The following is a 19,914-nucleotide window of genomic DNA, read 5'->3' on the forward strand; positions in this document are numbered from 1 at the left end:
AATGCACAGTGGGGGTTTTACTTTGAAACTAAAGAACTGGACGTTTCCGGTTCAGGGAAAGTTGTTTTTAAATGGGATGCTAAGCTACTGCAATTTGTCAGTGACTTTCTAAAGGGTGCAAACGTTGCAATGGAAAACTGGCAGAGGAGAAAACGCGGGTTTGTAAAGTATTTGCTCTTTTTGAGTGATAATTAGCTTGTAGCGACAGCTAACAGCTAATTATTAGGCCCGAGCAGCAAAGCGCTGCGAAGGCCTATTGTATCTGTACTGTTTTATTATTATTCTTCCACCCATTTCGTGGGCCCATTTGGGGGCTTTATCATATTCAAAAACTCACCAAACTTGGCGGAAGCGACTAGGCGGTTTAAAAATTTTGAATTTTAAGGTCGCCGCAAAAATCGCAAAAAAAATTGCTCAACGGCAGCAACTAGCAATTTTCAACAGACCCATTGCTATTCACTTACTTCATCGTAGAGACTTGAAATTCGGTACAGTTGTAGAGCTCACTAAGACGCTCAGAATTTACAAGTAATGTCATAGTGCAACTATCACAGAAAGTCGGCCATTTTGTATTGAACGTCCATTTTTTACCTCGATTTTGACGTTTACAGCCTTCGTATTTGATCGAACTCCTCCTAGGGATTTCGATTGATCGGCTTCAAACTCGGTCAGTCTGATCATAAGGCATGTCTGATTTAAAGTTATCAAATTGGTGAGTTTTGGAGCATGTTGAAGGGGGGTTACCAGGGGTCAAAGTTCACCTACACGCCATGAAACAAAAACCTCTTATATTTCCTATACAAAAACACATAGAGGGACCAAACTTTCAGTGATTGATCGACATCGGGTGTCCTAAAATACCCTGCAGTGAAATTTTTTTTTTACGTAGGCCACGCCCCCTGAGAGCAGGAAGTGTAATGTTTTACTGTGAACGGTCGCTATCTTAGCCCTTTGACCTAATCAACATGAAACTGTGTCCAGAGGCAGAAGACATGTTGGTGTGTTGTGGATTCCAACCCCGACTGGCTGCGATGAAGCAGGTGGGCGTGGCGGCGTTGCGAACGCCGTCGAATTTCGTTTGGCTCTGAATTCCACAGTTTCGGGGTGAGCTGCTCCAAACTCACTAGGATGGATCCTTATCCATCCCCGAACAGGAATCCATAGCGATATTTGGTGGGCGTGGCCTAATTTCTCTATAGCGACCCCTAGAGTATTTTAAATGAACAGCCCCAAGCCATGCTTAAACCTAGAATTACGAAACTTGGTACACATGTGTATCTTGTCAGGACGTACAAAAAAGTCTCTTAGAGCCATGGTCGAAACCCAACAGGAAGTCGGCCATTTTGTATTGAAGGTCCATTTTGGACCTCGAGTTTGACGTTTACAGCCTTTGCATTTGATCGAACTCCTCCTAGGGATTTCGATTGATCGGCTTCAAACTCGGTCAGTCTGATCATAAGGCATGTCTGATTTAAAGTTATCAAATTGGTGACTGTATGAGCTTGCTGAAGGGGGGTTACCAGGGGTCAAAGTTCACCTACTCGCCATGAAACACGAAACTCTTATATTTCCTATACAAAAACACATAGAGGGACCAAACTTTCTGGGATTGATCGTTATGGGGTTACCTAAAATACCCTGTGGTGAAATTATTTTTTTACGTAGGCCACGCCCCCTGAGAACAGGAAGTGTCATGTTTTACTGTGAACGGTCGTTATCTTAGCCCTTTGACCTAATCAACATGAAACTGTGTCCAGAGACAGAAGACATGTTGGTGTGTTGTGGATTCCAACCCCGACCGGCTGCGATGAAGCAGGTGGGCGTGGCGGCGTTGCGAACGCCATCGAATTTCGTTTGGCTCTGAATTCCACAGTTTCGGGGTGAGCTGCTCCAAACTCACTAGGATGGATCCTTATCCATCCCCGAACAGGAATCCATAGCGAAATTTGGTGGGCGTGGCCTAATTTTTCTATAGCGACCCCTAGAGTATGTTAAATGAACAGCCCCAGGCCATGCTTTATCCTAGAATTACGAAACTTGGTACACATGTGTATCTTGTCAGGACGTACAAAAAAGTCTCTTGGAGCCATGCTCTAAACCCAACAGGAAGTCGGCCATTTTAGATTGAAGTTCATTTGACCTCGATTTTGACATTTAGAGCCTTCGTATTTGATCGAACTCCTCCTAGGGATTTCGATTGATCGGCTTCAAACTCGGTCAGTCTGATCATAAGGCATGTCTGATTTAAAGTTATCAATATGGTGAGTTTTGGAGCATGTTGAAGCGGGGTTAGCAGGGCTCAAAGTTCCCCTGTGATCGACTGTGTAATATGTAATTACAAAGGGGATCCTTTATCATTCCGTAGTGCAATGCTGCCCTCTGGTGTCGAATTACTGAAATTACTGAAATAGTTTCATTATTTTAGTAATTCGACACCAGAGGGCAGCATTGCCCTACGGAAAGACAGAGTTCAATTTTGTAATGTAGGAAAAAATTAAAAATTTGTAATTCTACTGTGAACGGTCGATAGCTTCTGCACCAAACTTTGCACGAGTGACCCTGGCGGGACCCTGACGACCCTATGTCATCATATTATGACGTCATCTAAGCCCCGCCCCCTCAGAACCGGAAGTGCCGTTTTTTTCCTTGGAAAGCTCTGTTTATGGCTCTCTTGACCTAATCAAGGTGATTCGGATGATAAACTCTGTCAATGCTCGCTGCTGGCTGAACCGTGTGGGCGTGGCCAAATGGCGAATATCAGTCCCTCGCCATATGCATACGTTTGGCTCTAATTCACGCATGGATCATCCGATTGGCACCAAACTGGATATGTATGATCTTTGTTCACCTCTAAAGAGCCCGACGGGTTTGAGATGTAATTTGACTCCACTGCGCCCCCTAAGGTAAGACATCGGCCGTATCTCCTCGACGCATGGACCGATCTGCACCAGATTTTTCGACAGTCGTCGGGGAGCGCCGCCGAACGCATTCACGCGTGTCGCCCGGTGGACGGGCGGAGAAAATGCGCGACAGCTACTGCGGCGGCTAGCGGGCGGCGGTGCTAGAAACTGCGGCGGAGCTTCCGCGGTGGGGAGTTGGCTGCGGCTCTGGAAAACGCGCGAGAGCTTCTGCGGTGGCCGGAACCCCCGCGGTGGCCAATAGGCCGGAGCGGCGCTTGCTGCGAGGGCCGCCCGAGGCTGCTTGCAGCTTTAATTCAGGTTGATATTCAGACAACCTGTTGATATAAAAGGCACATTAGTGCAAATAAACTATATCAGTAAGGCATTTCTTCTAAAGTACATTAAACACTTAAATGACTGCTGCACGTGTTGTTTTAACTTTACCGGCTTTTGTCTCATTCAGTGTTCTGTAGATTTATATATTACAAAAGTACACAGCAGAATTTTAGAGAAGTTTGTGGGAAATTGAAATATCTTTGTTTTTAAAGGATGTCATGACAAAAGTCAACTGATCTTCACCAAGTTCCACAGTGGTAGAAACTTACATGAACAAAAATCCCAGCTGATTTGCTGTGGATCAGTGATGGCCGTGGGTGAAAGTCCCAGCAGATGAGCAGTTTCTGAAATATTCACGTCCCAAATGGCAACAGTAACCAGGCCACACTGAAAGTCATTTGAATTCCCTTTGTTTCCTATTTAAGAAGCCTAAATGCACTAAGTTGCTTAAAGCAATCAAATATGTACCTAGGGTTATATATTATTCTGAAAAGACTAGAGCTGTTCTCTACATTACTGTCTTATTATTTTCACATTCTCAGAGTAAAGCTGCTGAACTGCTTTGTTATACAAATGATAAAACTTTGGACTTCACTATAAAACAAAAACCACTTTGGTCCAGAAGTAGTTCTATTCCAAATCTTCTATGAGGAGCTTGACCTTTCATGTAAATTCATCTGACCCCTGTTCATATTGTCTCTTGTTCTAACGAACAGATGTGTTCCTGCCGCCGTCCTTTCTCAGGCTGCTCTCTGCAGCCGTGTGGCAGGTGGCGCGGCTCCGAGACGTTCTCCATTACGAAACCCTCGGCGAGTTTGTGTCGCTGGTGACGGACACGGTGCCGGACCTGCTCAACGCAAAGCAGAGAGGCAAGTTACTGCTGCGACTGCGAGCCAGAGTGAGTCACTGGGGTGGCAGATACACTCAGATATCAAAGCAATATTGGATAGACGTGATTATGGACATGCTGCTTTCTATGTCTGTGTGGTGTTGGTTTTTTTTTCAGGTTATTCTTGAGCTGTGCAGAAGTGCGGAAACAGCCAACACGTTGCATGTGGAGCCTCACTTGGAACGAATTCTACCACAGGGAGCAATGGGAAAGATTTGATCATTCATCAGATGAAGTAATGATGCTGAGATTGTTGTGCTAATGACTATCACCTGTTTTTCAGAGTGGAGATGCTGAGGTGGATGCAGAGGAGGTGACATTTGTAGAACTTGCCCGAATGCCACCTGAGAGGGAAGACTTTTACAGGGTGAGGAACGTTCCATGATTTCACATACAGACTTATTTTAGAGTGTCTGAGTCTGATTGCATCGTGATACCAACTACTGTTAAAACAGATAAACTCACCAAAGAGAAAGTTGTGCAGGAAAGAGTAAAGTACAAAAAAATGATTTCATCAACAGAGGCACTGAAGCAGGAGTAGAGTGCTCAAAGTGTCAGTAGCTCAACACTTAAACACTAAAACACTAAAGTACAAGAAGGACTTTCTACTGCAAAACAAAAGATTGCAGTATTAGAATGCTGGTTAAACCTTTGTCAATGGCTCCTTCCAGAAAGAAGTGCTAGCAGTGAATTGGACAAAAACAAAATCCAGAGTACTCAAAGTTCATGTCAGTAACATCTATGTCAATGATTCCAAACAGAACAGAGACTCGGCCAAGCAGAAATTCACAGAGCCAAGAGCACTTTCTATGAAAATCAAAATAGTACACCAAGCTAATGATAACTGGTTCTGCTAATTGCTTCGTCCAGGCAAGAGACAAAGCTAAAGACAAGTCAACACAGTTAATGGCAGCAACAACTCCATCCAGGTGAAAGATCTGCTGGGCTAAGAGTCTTTCTACAAAAAGAAAAATGGAGAGCACATGAACTCAATGTTAGCTCGAGTTTTTCCAGTGGACACATACAGTGTCTTAGTTTTGGAGAGAGACATAATTTTGAACCAGGAGCACTCACAATGGAAAAGAAAATCAAGAACTTTATTGGACATGACCAAAAAATTAAAAATAAATTGCTCAACTGAATCTGGTCGTTTGTGTTCTTTCCGGGGGCTGACGTCGGCAGCAGTTGCAGTTTGCACTTTGAGCCATCTTATTCTAATTGCAAACGTTGCCGTCTCTGCTAAGCAGACTGTTTCATGGCTGACATCTGGGCCCTCCATGCTGAAGGACGGTATGGACGCGCTGTCCGATCCCGGTCAGCTGAGGACTCTCCTGCAGCACCACAAAAAGCCTCCAGTCGCTCAGCGTTCCATGTAAACAAGATTCATACAGGAAGTTAAAGCTATCAGATACACTTTTCCCATTAATTGCGACGTAGATTTTACACAAACAATATCTGATTATTGCTTTGACACATCACATATTGGACGGAAATCAAGGAACAACCATACTTATGGAAAAAATGAAATGCTATATTTATTTTTGACCCTGTAAGTAGGTACCAAGGCTGCAGGTTTGTAACAAGATGAGCTTTCAGATTAAAGATTTTCCGTCTTTTTCTTAGAACTTTCTAAGATTATAAATATAGGGGTGCACCAATAAATTGGCTTCGTTTTCCTTCATTTTGGGAGATCAGAGAAAAACAAACCTCATACCTCTTTTACTCTGCTGTGAAAGAATAAAAGGGGACAAGCAGACCCACCCTACTGTTGGCAACTTAGATTTTGTCGACATATTTAGTGACTTTTCAGACAAAAAAAAAAGGCATCGGCCAAAATAGGTATCAGACATTTTTAAAGATCAGCAGTTGGCCATAAAACTTCACTCAGTGCAGCCTGAAAAAAATGTCTTTATAATGAATTATTTTGCTTTTGACCATTTTGATGATAATACAGTATCACTCCAAAACCGAAGCTGGTATTTGTGAAACAGTATTTGTGGTCAAATATTATAGAAAACTGGACACATTGGATGATAAATATGATATAAAACAAAACTTCTCTTATTGGCAAAAACCTAGTTTTGTTTATAGTTTATCTAAATAGTTTTCGCGTGATTGTTAAAGTACTATTTACCGAAATCTAATGATAAGCTGAAATTCTTGTGTGTGTTCTGCACAGGTGGACCAGTTGAGATGTCCACCCAGGTCTTCGCCTGCTCCTAGGGGCCGTTTTTCCACACAGCGCATCCAGCACAGTCACCCAGAGCAGAACAACAAACTCTAGGTGGCTGCAAAGAAGACTCCAGCCCCCACGCCCTAAATTCCCACAGCCCTTCCCCATCCATGACCCTCATACCTGCCCGGACTGCGGCAAGACGTTGATGCGGGCCTCGGATGTGACTCGTCACCAGCGAACCCACACGGGCGAGCGACTATACAGCTGTGAGGCCTTTAAGAACTCCTGGGATGAGGCATTGACACGTCCACACTGGAGAACGTCCCTTCCTCTGTTTCCTCTGTGGCAAACGCTTCACCCAGATGGGGTTGCTCAGGCTGCACCACATGCAGCCAGACCTGCAACCCCCCCAGCTGGACTTAACCACGAAGGTGGTGGTCGCGGAGGAGACTCCCTGCAAAGAAGGAGGGGAGTACAAGTGCCAGAAGTGCGGCGAAAGCTTCGGCAGCATCTTGGAGCGACTGAGGCACAGGCAGACGCACGCGGTGAGGCGTCAGTACAGATGCTCCCAGTGCGAGAAGATCTACAGCCGCGCCTCGGATCTCAAGAGCCACCAGATGAAACACAGCATATAAAACAGTATTTTTCAGGTCTGAATGAGTGTGAAATTTTAATAGATTATGGAATAATGTTATTTCCAGACTTTATTCCCTGTCTTACTGTCTGAAGATTGCATCCTCCATCAGTGTTTAGCCTGATCATCTATCTGGTCCACTTTCCGTCTTCCTCTTCGTCCATCTGGTCTGCTGAAATCTGAGCAGATCTGTGTTGAAAATGTGCAGGATCCCATTATATGGTTGGGTGTACTTCAGAACTACACTACTTCAAAATATATCAGTGTTTGGTGATGCCACAGTAGAAATAAAGAGCAAGTTCTGTTTGGCACTTATTTTCCATCAAAATCTGGAGGAAATTTAAAACGGAATAAAAGGGAATAAAAGATTTAAAAGTCATTATCTATTTTTACTCAGTTGACGGAAACTTGGTCACTGGGATTTTGTTTGGATCAGTGGTCAAGCCTCTCTTTCTCATCCTGTTCAGGTAAATCTCACTACAAATAAGGAAAGTGTCGGCACTGAAAGTCCACAGTGCTGTATGTGGTTTTGTAGACATGCAGGTAGTTGGAGAATTCTCCCTGCATATGCTGGTAGTGTTGCAAACACGGCACATCACTAGCATTAGTTTATCAAAAAGCACTGACTTTATATCAACTATTTCCACGATAAAGTATTAACATCAAAATTTAGCTTCCACTTGTTTCTTAAAGATTAATTCATAGCATGCTACTTTAAAAATAGTGACTCTGTACACAACCCATGTCTCACTCCAAGCTCATCTCAAAAGCTGGCAAGTTTGTTAGAAATAATGTAATGAAGACACATCAAAAGTAATTGGGGTTTCCTGTTGTTTTTATTAGAATAAATCTAATATATTTTACATAATCAATGCCACCGTAATAACTGGATCCATTTACGCTAAATCTATAGACAGCAGCACTATCACTTGCACCACGTGTTCGTCACACAGGGTGGCGTTTTTTTTAGTTAGAAAATTTAAAAATTTCCCTCCAAGTTTCCCGCCGGACCGCTTTATTTGCAGGGACTTCCGCTCGCAGTTTACATATCCGCGCGTCGTTTTCCGGGTGGTGGTTACACTCGGGCAAGCGGAGCCGTCGTTATAATCAACCTTGTAAACAAAAGTTGCTTAACGGGTTGACTTCAGCGATACGTGAAGGGGAAAGACATGCATATCAAAACTGGTGAGTTTGAACAGCCGTTTGGTTTACATTTGCTGGTGTTTGTTAACTTTCCGAGCTTTGTAGCTTGTCTCGCCGCGGCGTTAGCATCTGGGCTAGCGATACCGAAGGCAGCCTGGTCATCGTTTTGAATGGAGGCTGGTGAGGGAAGGGAAGGGGGGTTACGAAACTTTGACTTCGCTTTGCGCGGCTATTAGCTATTTAGTCTGTTTTATATAAAAGGTGTTCAGTATTTAAGTTATAACCCCGACTGTATGTTTTATCACCATTAAACTGAATTTATTTAAAAAAAAATCAACAACACGAGGTGGTCCGTCGAGTTTAGTTCGCGGCACTTCGGCGCTACTAACTAGTTTGCTAACGCCGGTGCTAGCTAGTAATGTTGGCTGTCCTGTTTTAAGTGAGCTGCGTAGCTAATGGCTCACAACGTGGCGGTGTTTGTCGAAACTGGTCGTCTAAAGGCGGCAGGTCGAGGCTGCTGGTGGAAGAAACCAGCTAGCTTCCCGAAATTTCTGTTGCGACGTGTAAAACTGTCGGCGGACTTGTATAAACGGTGGGGGTCGTTTAGCGTGGTTGTGCCCAACCTGTCCCACCTCTCTACTCATCCGAACCGCGTCGCTTTAAGCTTCGTATTTTTACGTATTTACGTTTCGCATAATTTGCCGTCGAAAATAGCCGATAATTACGTCAGCGGCTTTTTGAGTCGTGTGGGTCGAAGGTGGATCCTCGGCAATAAAAAAATTTAAAAAAAAAAGAACCAACTTTTTCCAGTAGATGAATTTCCTGTGATTCATCTTTTCCCCATTCCTGGTCAAGATGGAGACTGTGACCCGATTTGCAGTATACTATTGTTTTGTATAAAGTTTAAAGTCGTTTAAAAGTAACAATGAAATGTGAGTTTTGATTTTAAAAATCGGCGGAAAATAAAAAAATCTCTACAATAATAATGTTTGTTAATATGCTAGCTTCTCATCTGGATTTTATGAGCTGACTGTCCTTCAGATTGTTAATGCAGTTTTAATCTGGTACAATTTGTTCCCTGGTAAAATCTGAGACAACAGGGATCTGTTGTTGAGTTTTGAGCTCCACTTCCACAGTAAAGTCACATGAAAACGTGTTATCCACCCCAGTCTGTGTTTCATCATGGAAGCGAATAAATGGGCCCCTTTGCCTGATAGCATTCCCCATTTCATGCCTGTGTGCTTTTATTTTTGTTCCGATTTCCATTTCACACATGCATGTAAACATACATCCAGTTGTCTTTGCAGGGAACTGTATGCATAAAAATCTTTGATTCTTCTGAAAAATTAAATTCCCTTTTTTCCATCCATCCAAACTGCGGGTGGATGCTTCGTGTTGGAGTTGCTTTGCCTCATTTCCTTATAGAAGATTCTAGATCATTACTTCAAATTGTTACTGGCCGACTTGTGTACTGAATGTGAAGAGGATTGAAGCGAACAACCAAAGGTATAAATTAGTGAATATCAGCTCCACTTCCCGATAAAACAAAAAAAAAATTTTTATTCATGTACATAAACTATAAACAGATTATTGTAGTTTATGAACTGAGATAGATACCAAAATGCTCAAAGCTGAGGAACAAATTTGTCTTTACGTTTTTATGGTCTTGTGTTGTTTCTGGTCAGTTTGAACTGCCCAGTGGCCTCTGGGTAGTTTCAGCTGGTAAAAAACGGCGATGGTGGTGAAATGTCCAGTACTCTGTATAAAAATGTTGTTTTTTACTCAACATTTTTGTTCTAGTTTAAAGACGGGCTGTGTATCAATTTGCTTCTCATCACCAGTTCATTCCCCATTTTGTCTCTACTGATTTTGGAAAGAATCTTTACCCATCAGTTTTATTTTCAGGTATTTTAATGAATAATGGGTTTCCAATGGAATAATGGAAACGCCTTTTATTCTCCCCCTTATTTCCTTTTTGTTCTGATTCAACTAATAACAGCTCAGTTTGATCCTTGTTTCAGGGCTTAGTTTGTTTTCTCCTTAGGACTATAATGCATAGTAATTATTTTCTCTTGATCCAACAGAAAACAGCAGCTATAGGATCATTATTTAAACTCCATTGAAAATAAATGAAAGCACAGTACCTGCTGTTAGTTGATGCGTTTGTAGACCCAGGATGGCGGAAATTTTAGTGTTGACGTGGAAGATAAATGGGGTAAAAAAAAAAATATATAAATTTGTTACTTCTGATTTTGGGCCAAACCAGTTTTGAAAATTCCTTCAATTAGTTTCAAATTCACATGTATGAACTGACATGTGATCATCTAATTTGCAAACCAGTCCTTGTTTGGACCTTTTTTAAAAGACAAAGTCAAAGCTTTAGTGAAAGAGAGGTGAAGGTTTGTGTTGTAGCCAACATGGGATCAAACTGTCATTAAAGCAGAAAAGGGTCTACAACTAGCAGTTATTTTAGTAATCCATTATTTTATTGATTATTCTGGCGGTTAGTCGGATAAAACAAATCTTATTGTTCAGATTTTTCTTTTAACCACTGAAGTCTTACACATTAGAAATGGATTAAAATTCAATTGATTCAACTACGGGACTTTTCACAATAAAATAACCTGTTTCCTAAACTGAAACAACAGCATTCCTTCAGTCAGGATGAATCTGGAGCTAAAAACATTTTGTATACTAATGACTGGACAAGATCTATGATTAAAGTTTCAGTTGGTTCAAATTCTGAAGAAAAAAAAACTATCAAACACATTTTGCTAGGAGATTTTATAAAATTTTTTATTTATTTATTTTTTACAGAATTTGAACCAGTTGAAGTTAAAACTATGCAACTTCAGAAGTTCTGAAGTGCTTTATATATACAGTACAGACCAAAGGTTTGGACACACCTTATAATTCAATGAGTTTCCTTTAATTTCATGACTATTGACATTGTAGATTCACACTGAAGGCATCAAAACTATGAATAACACATGTGGAAATATGCACTAAACAAAAAAGTGTAAAACAACTGAAAATAGCCCTTATATTCTAGTTTCTTCAAAGTATCAACCTTTTGCTGTGATTACTGCTTTGCACACACTCTGCATTTTCTTGATGAGCTTCAAGAGGTCGTCACCTGAAATGGTTTTCACTTCATAGGTCAACCTGCCCTGTCAGGTTAATAAGTGGGATTTCTTGCCTTATAAATAGTCATGAAAATAAAGAAAACCCATTGAATTAGAAGGTGTGTCCAAACTTTTGGTCTGTGCTGTAAGTACAAAGGCTTTTCATATGAAATACAAAATGTACATTTTTTCTACAATTTTGGCTTAATTACTCATGATTGTTTTAGCAAAAGGCCTTTTTTAAGTCTGTACTCCACCAACTGGATAACTAAATTAGTTGATGATTTCAAAAATTGTTTAATCAGGATTAATCGAATTAATCTGATTAATCGTTTCAACCCTAATGCAGAAGGATGTTTTCACCGACTTGTCTACGTTTTCCTTCCAGGTACATGGGAAGCAAGCAACACTGTGTGTGAGTCCGAAACCCTGTGTGACCAAGCAGTCCTCGTGTCGGCAACCAAGTCCGAGCCCCAGATCCGTAACCGCCGCCTGTCTCCTGGTTCGGGAAACTGCGGAGGAGGAGGAGGCGGCTGCATCTCCGGAAACGCCCAGTCTCCACGACAACGGTCCCCCCAGGGTGAGCCGAACGGCCCCAGCCACGCCCACGGCCCGAGCTTCCGCAGGGAGAAGGAGCGCAAGAACCAGCCTCACAAGGGCCGCTCCGTCCGGAGGGAGAGCCAGAAGGGGGCGCTGCGAGCCGGCGAGCGCCCACTAAAGGCCAATCAGAAGGAGAAGTGGGTGGAGGACAGCCTGTCGCTGCTCAAGCCTCCGCCCGCTTTCCCGGTGCAGGACAGTCCTGCCAAGCTGCAGCCGGCCGTGAGCTACGCCTCCAAGGTGAAGGCCGGAGCAACGAGCGGAACGCTGGAGGAGGAGCGGCCCGCCATCGGGGACCTGCTGCAGAACCAGTGGGGTCTGAGTTTTATTAGTGAAACTAAGCCAATCACAGAAGGGCCCCTCCTTCACCCTGCTGCTAGCCCTCTAGTGGACACAGAGAGCAAACACTCAGCGGACCTACAGCATGACGCAGCTCTCACAGTTCAGCTCCAGGAGGAAACTCCTGTTCCTGCTTCTGAGGCCGAGGCGCAGCAGGCCAACGGGGACCTCCTGCTCAGCTGTCGCCATCTAGTGGAGGCTTTGAACTATCACAATAGAGGTAGGTGCTTCAGCTGCACACTGGCTTTAAGTTACAACAGAGACCAGTTGGTAATTTTTGGTTTTCTCCCCCCTTTTAGAATGGAATATAATCTGTAACAGACAGAAGAAAGGTGAGTCGACTAAACTATTTTACATTTTATGGAGTATTGTATGTAACCTTAAAGTGTCAGTGATGTGACAAAACCGCTGAGATTTCATTCTGTTTATGCAAAAGCTTTTAATAATCTCATAAAATACTATAAATGCAGAGTGCTGCCGTTTTCCTCTGTAAGTAACTGGGTCAAATGCCAGCGCCACCTTGTGACATAAACAAATAAAGCTGAGTACACAGAAGCAGAGGATGTTGTGAGGATTTCTCTGCAGTTTTAGAAGAACAAGCTAGGAGTGATGAAGAAGAAGGAGCTGTTCAACTGAAGGGCTGCAGCAGTATTTATTGAACCATATTGTTCAGGAAGCAACAATGATTTCAATGTTTCTGGGGAGGAAGTGTTAGAGCTGGACCTTTGTTGCCTTCAAGTCACTGAATGGTAATAAACGGATAATAATCCTTCCTGCCCAGAAAGGTTGAAATCATTGTTGCTTCCTGAACAATACGGCTGCAGTCAGTCAGTAGAACCAGCTCCCTCTTCTTCATCACTCCTTTTAGATTCTTCCTCCAAACCGAAGAATCGGTCAAGTCTTCACTGAATTCTCACAACTTTCTCTGCTTCTGTGTGCTCAGCTTTGGTTGTTTATGGTTCGACTTACCCTGATTACATCACAAGATGGCGTTTGACCCACTTACTACAGACAAAAACGGCTACACTCCATTCACAAATAAATAAAATACAACTTGGTAGCAGTCAAAGCACTTAAGCTTTAAAAATGCTTTTGTTCATGCAAATTTTGGCAACATTTGATTTTGATGTTTTCATTTGAAACTGCTGTCAACATTGGCTCACATGTGATTATAATGTTATAACGTACATTTATTATAATGTACATAACATCAGAATTAATATCTTTGTTCATCACTTTTGGTTTTGTGGTAAGCAGCACTTTTGTGTACACATGAAACAGCGCCTCTTACAGGCTGCACAGTAGAATTACAAATGTGAAAGAAAAACGGACCACTTTTTTTTCTTAGAGACATTTTCTTGGTATTTAAACATGAAAATGTATCGATCCGTTTTTGTTGAGTTGAATCTGATCTGCTTTTATTGTTCCAGGTCCAAAAAGAGTGGTGTGGTACAAGGAGACCCAGGAGCGCCCGGCCTAGCAGTGTGACCGACACACAGCATCAAACGCCTACAGAACACACACACACACACACACACACACATCTTCACGCACATTTATACTCATGGAAGACGGACAAATTTGAGTCCCATTCTCACAAGCTGCACTCAGGACGATGTCTTCACATAAAGCCACACTGAGACACTTTGGACTAACTCCTTTGAGATCTTACAGCAATGGACTTTTTTTTAACGCCTTACAGAAAGCCTGCCTTAAATAATCACCTCATTCCCATTTTAGCTTCTTCCTGTAAACCTGGTCTTTTCCCCCCTCATACACTGTTTATTTTCTTTTAACAATATCCAAGGAGTCTAATTTAATTAATTTTCTCCCCTTTTTGAAAGTTGCAGTTTTATTCAATGTTATCCTCTGCAAAGCGAGTGGTCAATCAAGCACTTTGTTTAAAACGGACCAGTGCGCGTGTGAGAAGCCCTCCGAATTTTTTCCCCCCGGTTTTGAATTGGAAACCAGAAGAATGTCCTGTACCTACTTGAGTTTTATTGTTTATGAATGCAAGGGTTGTCGGTTTCATGTCTTCAGTTTACAGAGGGGTGTAGTTAAAGGCACAGTACAGTTCACCCTTTACCCTACAGATCTTAATGCTGTGTTCTCATAATTATTATTTTTTTATTTGGTTCCTATCGGGTGAATGTTTGAATCCATAAGGGAGGTCGCAATGTTCTGTGTGGTAGCTTTTGAAAATTTATTTGAATTAAAGCAAAAATTACACTGGAGGACGTAAGAAAGTATTGCTTAATAAAAATGAATAAACTTGGAGAGTTTGACTACATTTTATTTGCTGCCTGCTGTAGAGCCTAGCTTATTTCCCTTTCATATTTAGTGCTTTGTGGCTTAACATATTCACTTTCAGCTTACAAAAGCTAACTTTTGAAACGGGAGTAAATATATAAAAAAAATACTTTATTTGCATTTCCCTTTCTGAGCCCAGTTGGAGTCCAGAGCCAGGCTGCTCCTCAGTCTCTCCACGTCACCTCTACTTCATCAGTCCTGTACCTGCAGCAGTGACCAACATGCTACCATCGGTCATCCATAGATACTGAGACAGAAATCCTGCGACTGTAGCTGCTGCTGTTACCTTTGTGTGATCCAAGAGTCTTCCAGCTCTGTGACGTAGCCACTTCGGAACATTTCCCAACCCGCCTGAGCGATCATCGCTCCGTTATCGATGCAGAATCTGGGTCAGAGCACACAAACCTAAACAACTTGATACTTTTCAACTTCATGGGGATGAATAGTAAGATCCTGTTGGTCTCTGCAAAGACTCAGACCCTGAATCTAAAGTAATCAACATTTATAATATCTAAATTCTTTAGTTACAGTTTGGTTGCCATCTGGAAAGGCTCAAGTTTCAGCATTTATACCACTTCAGTTGCTGTATTTCTACCAAACAGTTAGCTGCAAATGTGTGTTCCTATGGAAACGGCTGTCTCATGGTGGATGGGTTTGTTTACCGCTCGTCTGTAGCAAACAGCTTGGCTCCTCTCTCCTTGCACATCACCCCCATCATCTCCTGCAGACGCAGGTTACCTGTGGAGGAAACGTGTTGCTTCCTTCATGTTTTATAGGAAAAGAAGCTCAGAGATTTACACAAATATTTGAAGGCTGCAGTTAATCACTAACAGAAAGTTGTATGTTTTCAACAACTTTGTTTTAGCCCAGATGTATTTCATAAAATACCTCATTTCAGTCTTTTTTTTTTTTTTAAACTTTGAACTAAATGCCGTTCTTTACATGATGAACCCTAACCCAAAATACTATGACGTCGAAAAGGTCCAAAAAAACGACATACTTATAAGTCGTTTTTGTGGACATCTTGGACGTCATAGTATATATGTCGTTTCTGGACATTTTCGACATCATAGCATAGTGTGTCGTTTTTTTGGACATTTTCGACGTCATAGTATAGTGTGTCGTTTTTTGGACATTTTCAATGTCTACATACTATACTATGACGTCGAAGATGTCCAATAAACGACATACTATACTATGACGTCGAAAATACTATACTATGACGTCGAAAATGTCCAATAAACGACATACTATACTATGACGTCGAAAATACTATACTATGACGTCGAAAATGTCCAAAAAAACGACATACTGTACTATGACGTCAAAAATGTCCAAAAAAACGACATACTGTACTATGACGTCAAAAATGTCCAAAAAAACGACATACTATACTATGACGTCGAAAATGTCCAATAAACGACATACTATACTATGACGTCGAAAATACTATACTATGACGTCGAAAATGTCCAAAAAAACGACATACTGTACTATGACGTCAAAAATGTCCAAAAAAACGACATACTGTACTATGACGTCAAAAATGTCCAAAAAAACGACATACTGTACTATGACGTCAAAAATGTCCAAAAAAACGACATACTGTACTATGACATCGAAAATGTACAAAAAACGACATATTATAGTATGACGTCGAAAATGTACAAAAAACGACATACTATAGTATGTCGTTTTTGTCGAAAATGTCGACTATGACGACATTTTATGTCGTCATAGTCGACGACATATGACGTCATATGTCGTCAAATGTCATAGTCGACATTTTCGACTATGACGTCGAAAATGTCCAAAAAAACGACATACTGTACTATGACGTCAAAAATGTCCAAAAAAACGACATACTGTACTATGACATCGAAAATGTACAAAAAACCGACATATTATAGTATGACGTCGAAAATGTCCAAAAAACGACATACTATAGTATGTCGTTTTTGTCGAAAATGTCGACTATGACGACATTTTATGTCGTCATAGTCGACGACATACGACGTCATATGTCGTCAAATGTCATAGTCGACATTTTCGACTATGACGTCGAAAATGTCCAAAAAACGACATACTATACTATGACGTCAAAAATGTCCAAAAAAACGACATACTGTACTATGACGTCAAAAATGTCCAAAAAACGACATACTATAGTATGTCGTTTTTGTCGAAAATGTCGACTATGACGACATTTTATGTCGTCATAGTCGACGACATATGACGTCATATGTCGTCAAACGTCATAGTCGACATTTTCGACTATGACGTCGAAAATGTCCAAAAAAACGACATACTGTACTATGACGTCAAAAATGTCCAAAAAAACGACATACTGTACTATGACATCGAAAATGTACAAAAAACCGACATATTATAGTATGACGTCGAAAATGTCCAAAAAACGACATACTATAGTATGTCGTTTTTGTCGAAAATGTCGACTATGACGACATTTTATGTCGTCATAGTCGACGACATACGACGTCATATGTCGTCAAATGTCATAGTCGACATTTTCGACTATGACGTCGAAAATGTCCAAAAAACGACATACTATACTATGACGTCAAAAATGTCCAAAAAAATGACATACTGTACTATGACGTCAAAAATGTCCAAAAAACGACATACTATAGTATGTCGTTTTTGTCGAAAATGTCGACTATGACGACATTTTATGTCGTCATAGTCGACGACATATGACGTCATATGTCGTCAAACGTCATAGTCGACATTTTCGACTATGACGTCGAAAATGTCCAAAAAAACGACATACTGTACTATGACGTCAAAAATGTCCAAAAAAACGACATACTGTACTATGACATCGAAAATGTACAAAAAACCGACATATTATAGTATGACGTCGAAAATGTCCAAAAAACGACATACTATAGTATGTCGTTTTTGTCGAAAATGTCGACTATGACGACATTTTATGTCGTCATAGTCGACGACATACGACGTCATATGTCGTCAAATGTCATAGTCGACATTTTCGACTATGACGTCGAAAATGTCCAAAAAACGACATACTATACTATGACGTCAAAAATGTCCAAAAAAACGACATACTGTACTATGACGTCAAAAATGTCCAAAAAACGACATACTGTACTATGACATCGAAAATGTACAAAAAAACGACATACTATAGTATGTCGTTTTTGTCGAAAATGTCGACTATGACGACATTTTATGTCGTCATAGTCGACGACATATGACGTCATATGTCGTCAAATGTCATAGTCGACATTTTCGACTATGACGTCGAAAATGTCCAAAAAACGACATACTGTACTATGACGTCAAAAATGTCCAAAAAACGACATACTATACTATGACGTCGAAAATGTCCAAAAAACGACATACTATACTATGACGTCAAAAATGTCCAAAAAAACGACATACTATACTATGACGTCAAAAATGTCCAAAAAACGACATACTATACTATGACGTCGAAAATGTCCAAAAAACGACATACTGTACTATGACGTCAAAAATGTCCAAAAAAACGACATACTATACTATGACATCGAAAATGTACAAAAAACCGACATATTATAGTATGACGTCGAAAATGTCCAAAAAACGACATACTATAATACTATGATGTCGAAAATGTCCAAAAAAACGACATATTATAGTATGACGTCGAAAATGTCCAAAAAAACGACATACTGTACTATGACGTCAAAAATGTCCAAAAAAACGACATACTGTACTATGACATCGAAAATGTACAAAAAACGACATATTATAGTATGACGTCGAAAATGTACAAAAAACGACATACTATAGTATGTCGTTTTTGTCGAAAATGTCGACTATGACGACATTTTATGTCGTCATAGTCGACGACATATGACGTCATATGTCGTCAAATGTCATAGTCGACATTTTCGACTATGACGTCGAAAATGTCCAAAAAAACGACATACTGTACTATGACGTCAAAAATGTCCAAAAAAACGACATACTGTACTATGACATCGAAAATGTACAAAAAACCGACATATTATAGTATGACGTCGAAAATGTCCAAAAAACGACATACTATAGTATGTCGTTTTTGTCGAAAATGTCGACTATGACGACATTTTATGTCGTCATAGTCGACGACATACGACGTCATATGTCGTCAAATGTCATAGTCGACATTTTCGACTATGACGTCGAAAATGTCCAAAAAACGACATACTATACTATGACGTCAAAAATGTCCAAAAAAACGACATACTGTACTATGACGTCAAAAATGTCCAAAAAACGACATACTATAGTATGTCGTTTTTGTCGAAAATGTCGACTATGACGACATTTTATGTCGTCATAGTCGACGACATATGACGTCATATGTCGTCAAACGTCATAGTCGACATTTTCGACTATGACGTCGAAAATGTCCAAAAAAACGACATACTGTACTATGACGTCAAAAATGTCCAAAAAAACGACATACTGTACTATGACATCGAAAATGTACAAAAAACCGACATATTATAGTATGACGTCGAAAATGTCCAAAAAACGACATACTATAGTATGTCGTTTTTGTCGAAAATGTCGACTATGACGACATTTTATGTCGTCATAGTCGACGACATACGACGTCATATGTCGTCAAATGTCATAGTCGACATTTTCGACTATGACGTCGAAAATGTCCAAAAAACGACATACTATACTATGACGTCAAAAATGTCCAAAAAAACGACATACTGTACTATGACGTCAAAAATGTCCAAAAAACGACATACTGTACTATGACATCGAAAATGTACAAAAAAACGACATACTATAGTATGTCGTTTTTGTCGAAAATATCGACTATGACGACATTTTATGTCGTCATAGTCGACGACATATGACGTCATATGTCGTCAAATGTCATAGTCGACATTTTCGACTATGACGTCGAAAATGTCCAAAAAACGACATACTGTACTATGACGTCAAAAATGTCCAAAAAACGACATACTATACTATGACGTCGAAAATGTCCAAAAAACGACATACTATACAATGACGTCAAAAATGTCCAAAAAAACGACATACTATACTATGACGTCAAAAATGTCCAAAAAACGACATACTATACTATGACGTCGAAAATGTCCAAAAAACGACATACTGTACTATGACGTCAAAAATGTCCAAAAAAACGACATACTATACTATGACATCGAAAATGTACAAAAAACCGACATATTATAGTATGACGTCGAAAATGTCCAAAAAACGACATACTATAATACTATGATGTCGAAAATGTCCAAAAAAACGACATATTATAGTATGACGTCGAAAATGTCCAAAAAAACGACATACTATACTATGACGTCGAAAATGTCCAAAAACGACATACTGTACTATGACGTCAAAAATGTCCAAAAAAACGACATACTGTACTATGACATCGAAAATGTACAAAAAACGACATATTA

At 40.5% G+C, this 19,914-nt stretch overlaps 2 protein-coding genes across 3 annotated transcripts in view; one reads left to right on the top strand and one right to left on the bottom strand.

The window, feature by feature from the left end:
- Positions 1 to 14,416, top strand: LOC102221732. 2 transcript variants are annotated; one of them, XM_023350018.1, is made up of 7 exons: positions 1 to 158; positions 3,953 to 4,134; positions 4,243 to 4,492; positions 6,305 to 8,120; positions 11,592 to 12,359; positions 12,439 to 12,471; positions 13,570 to 14,416. In XM_023350018.1, the coding sequence occupies exons 4-7, from the start codon at positions 8,105 to 8,107 to the stop codon at positions 13,617 to 13,619; spliced, it is 867 nt and encodes a 288-aa protein (XP_023205786.1). In that variant the 5' UTR covers positions 1 to 158; positions 3,953 to 4,134; positions 4,243 to 4,492; positions 6,305 to 8,104; the 3' UTR covers positions 13,620 to 14,416. The 2 variants fall into 2 exon arrangements, with proteins under 2 accessions (XP_023205786.1, XP_023205787.1); XM_023350019.1 differs by having other exon boundaries at positions 3,981 to 4,134.
- The window catches only part of osgep (O-sialoglycoprotein endopeptidase), a 15,179-nt gene continuing 9,593 nt past the window's right edge, over positions 14,329 to 19,914 (bottom strand). The window contains exons 10-12 of the mRNA XM_023350017.1: positions 15,112 to 15,187; positions 14,736 to 14,834; positions 14,329 to 14,653 (exon numbers count right to left, since the gene is read on the bottom strand). Of these exons, the coding sequence (XP_023205785.1) occupies positions 14,614 to 14,653; positions 14,736 to 14,834; positions 15,112 to 15,187 (215 nt within the window). The 3' untranslated portion in view covers positions 14,329 to 14,613. The remainder of the gene's footprint in view (positions 14,654 to 14,735; positions 14,835 to 15,111; positions 15,188 to 19,914) is intronic.

Source organism: Xiphophorus maculatus, chromosome 17 (genome assembly GCF_002775205.1).
Source record: "Xiphophorus maculatus strain JP 163 A chromosome 17, X_maculatus-5.0-male, whole genome shotgun sequence".
NCBI lineage: Eukaryota > Metazoa > Chordata > Actinopteri > Cyprinodontiformes > Poeciliidae > Xiphophorus > Xiphophorus maculatus.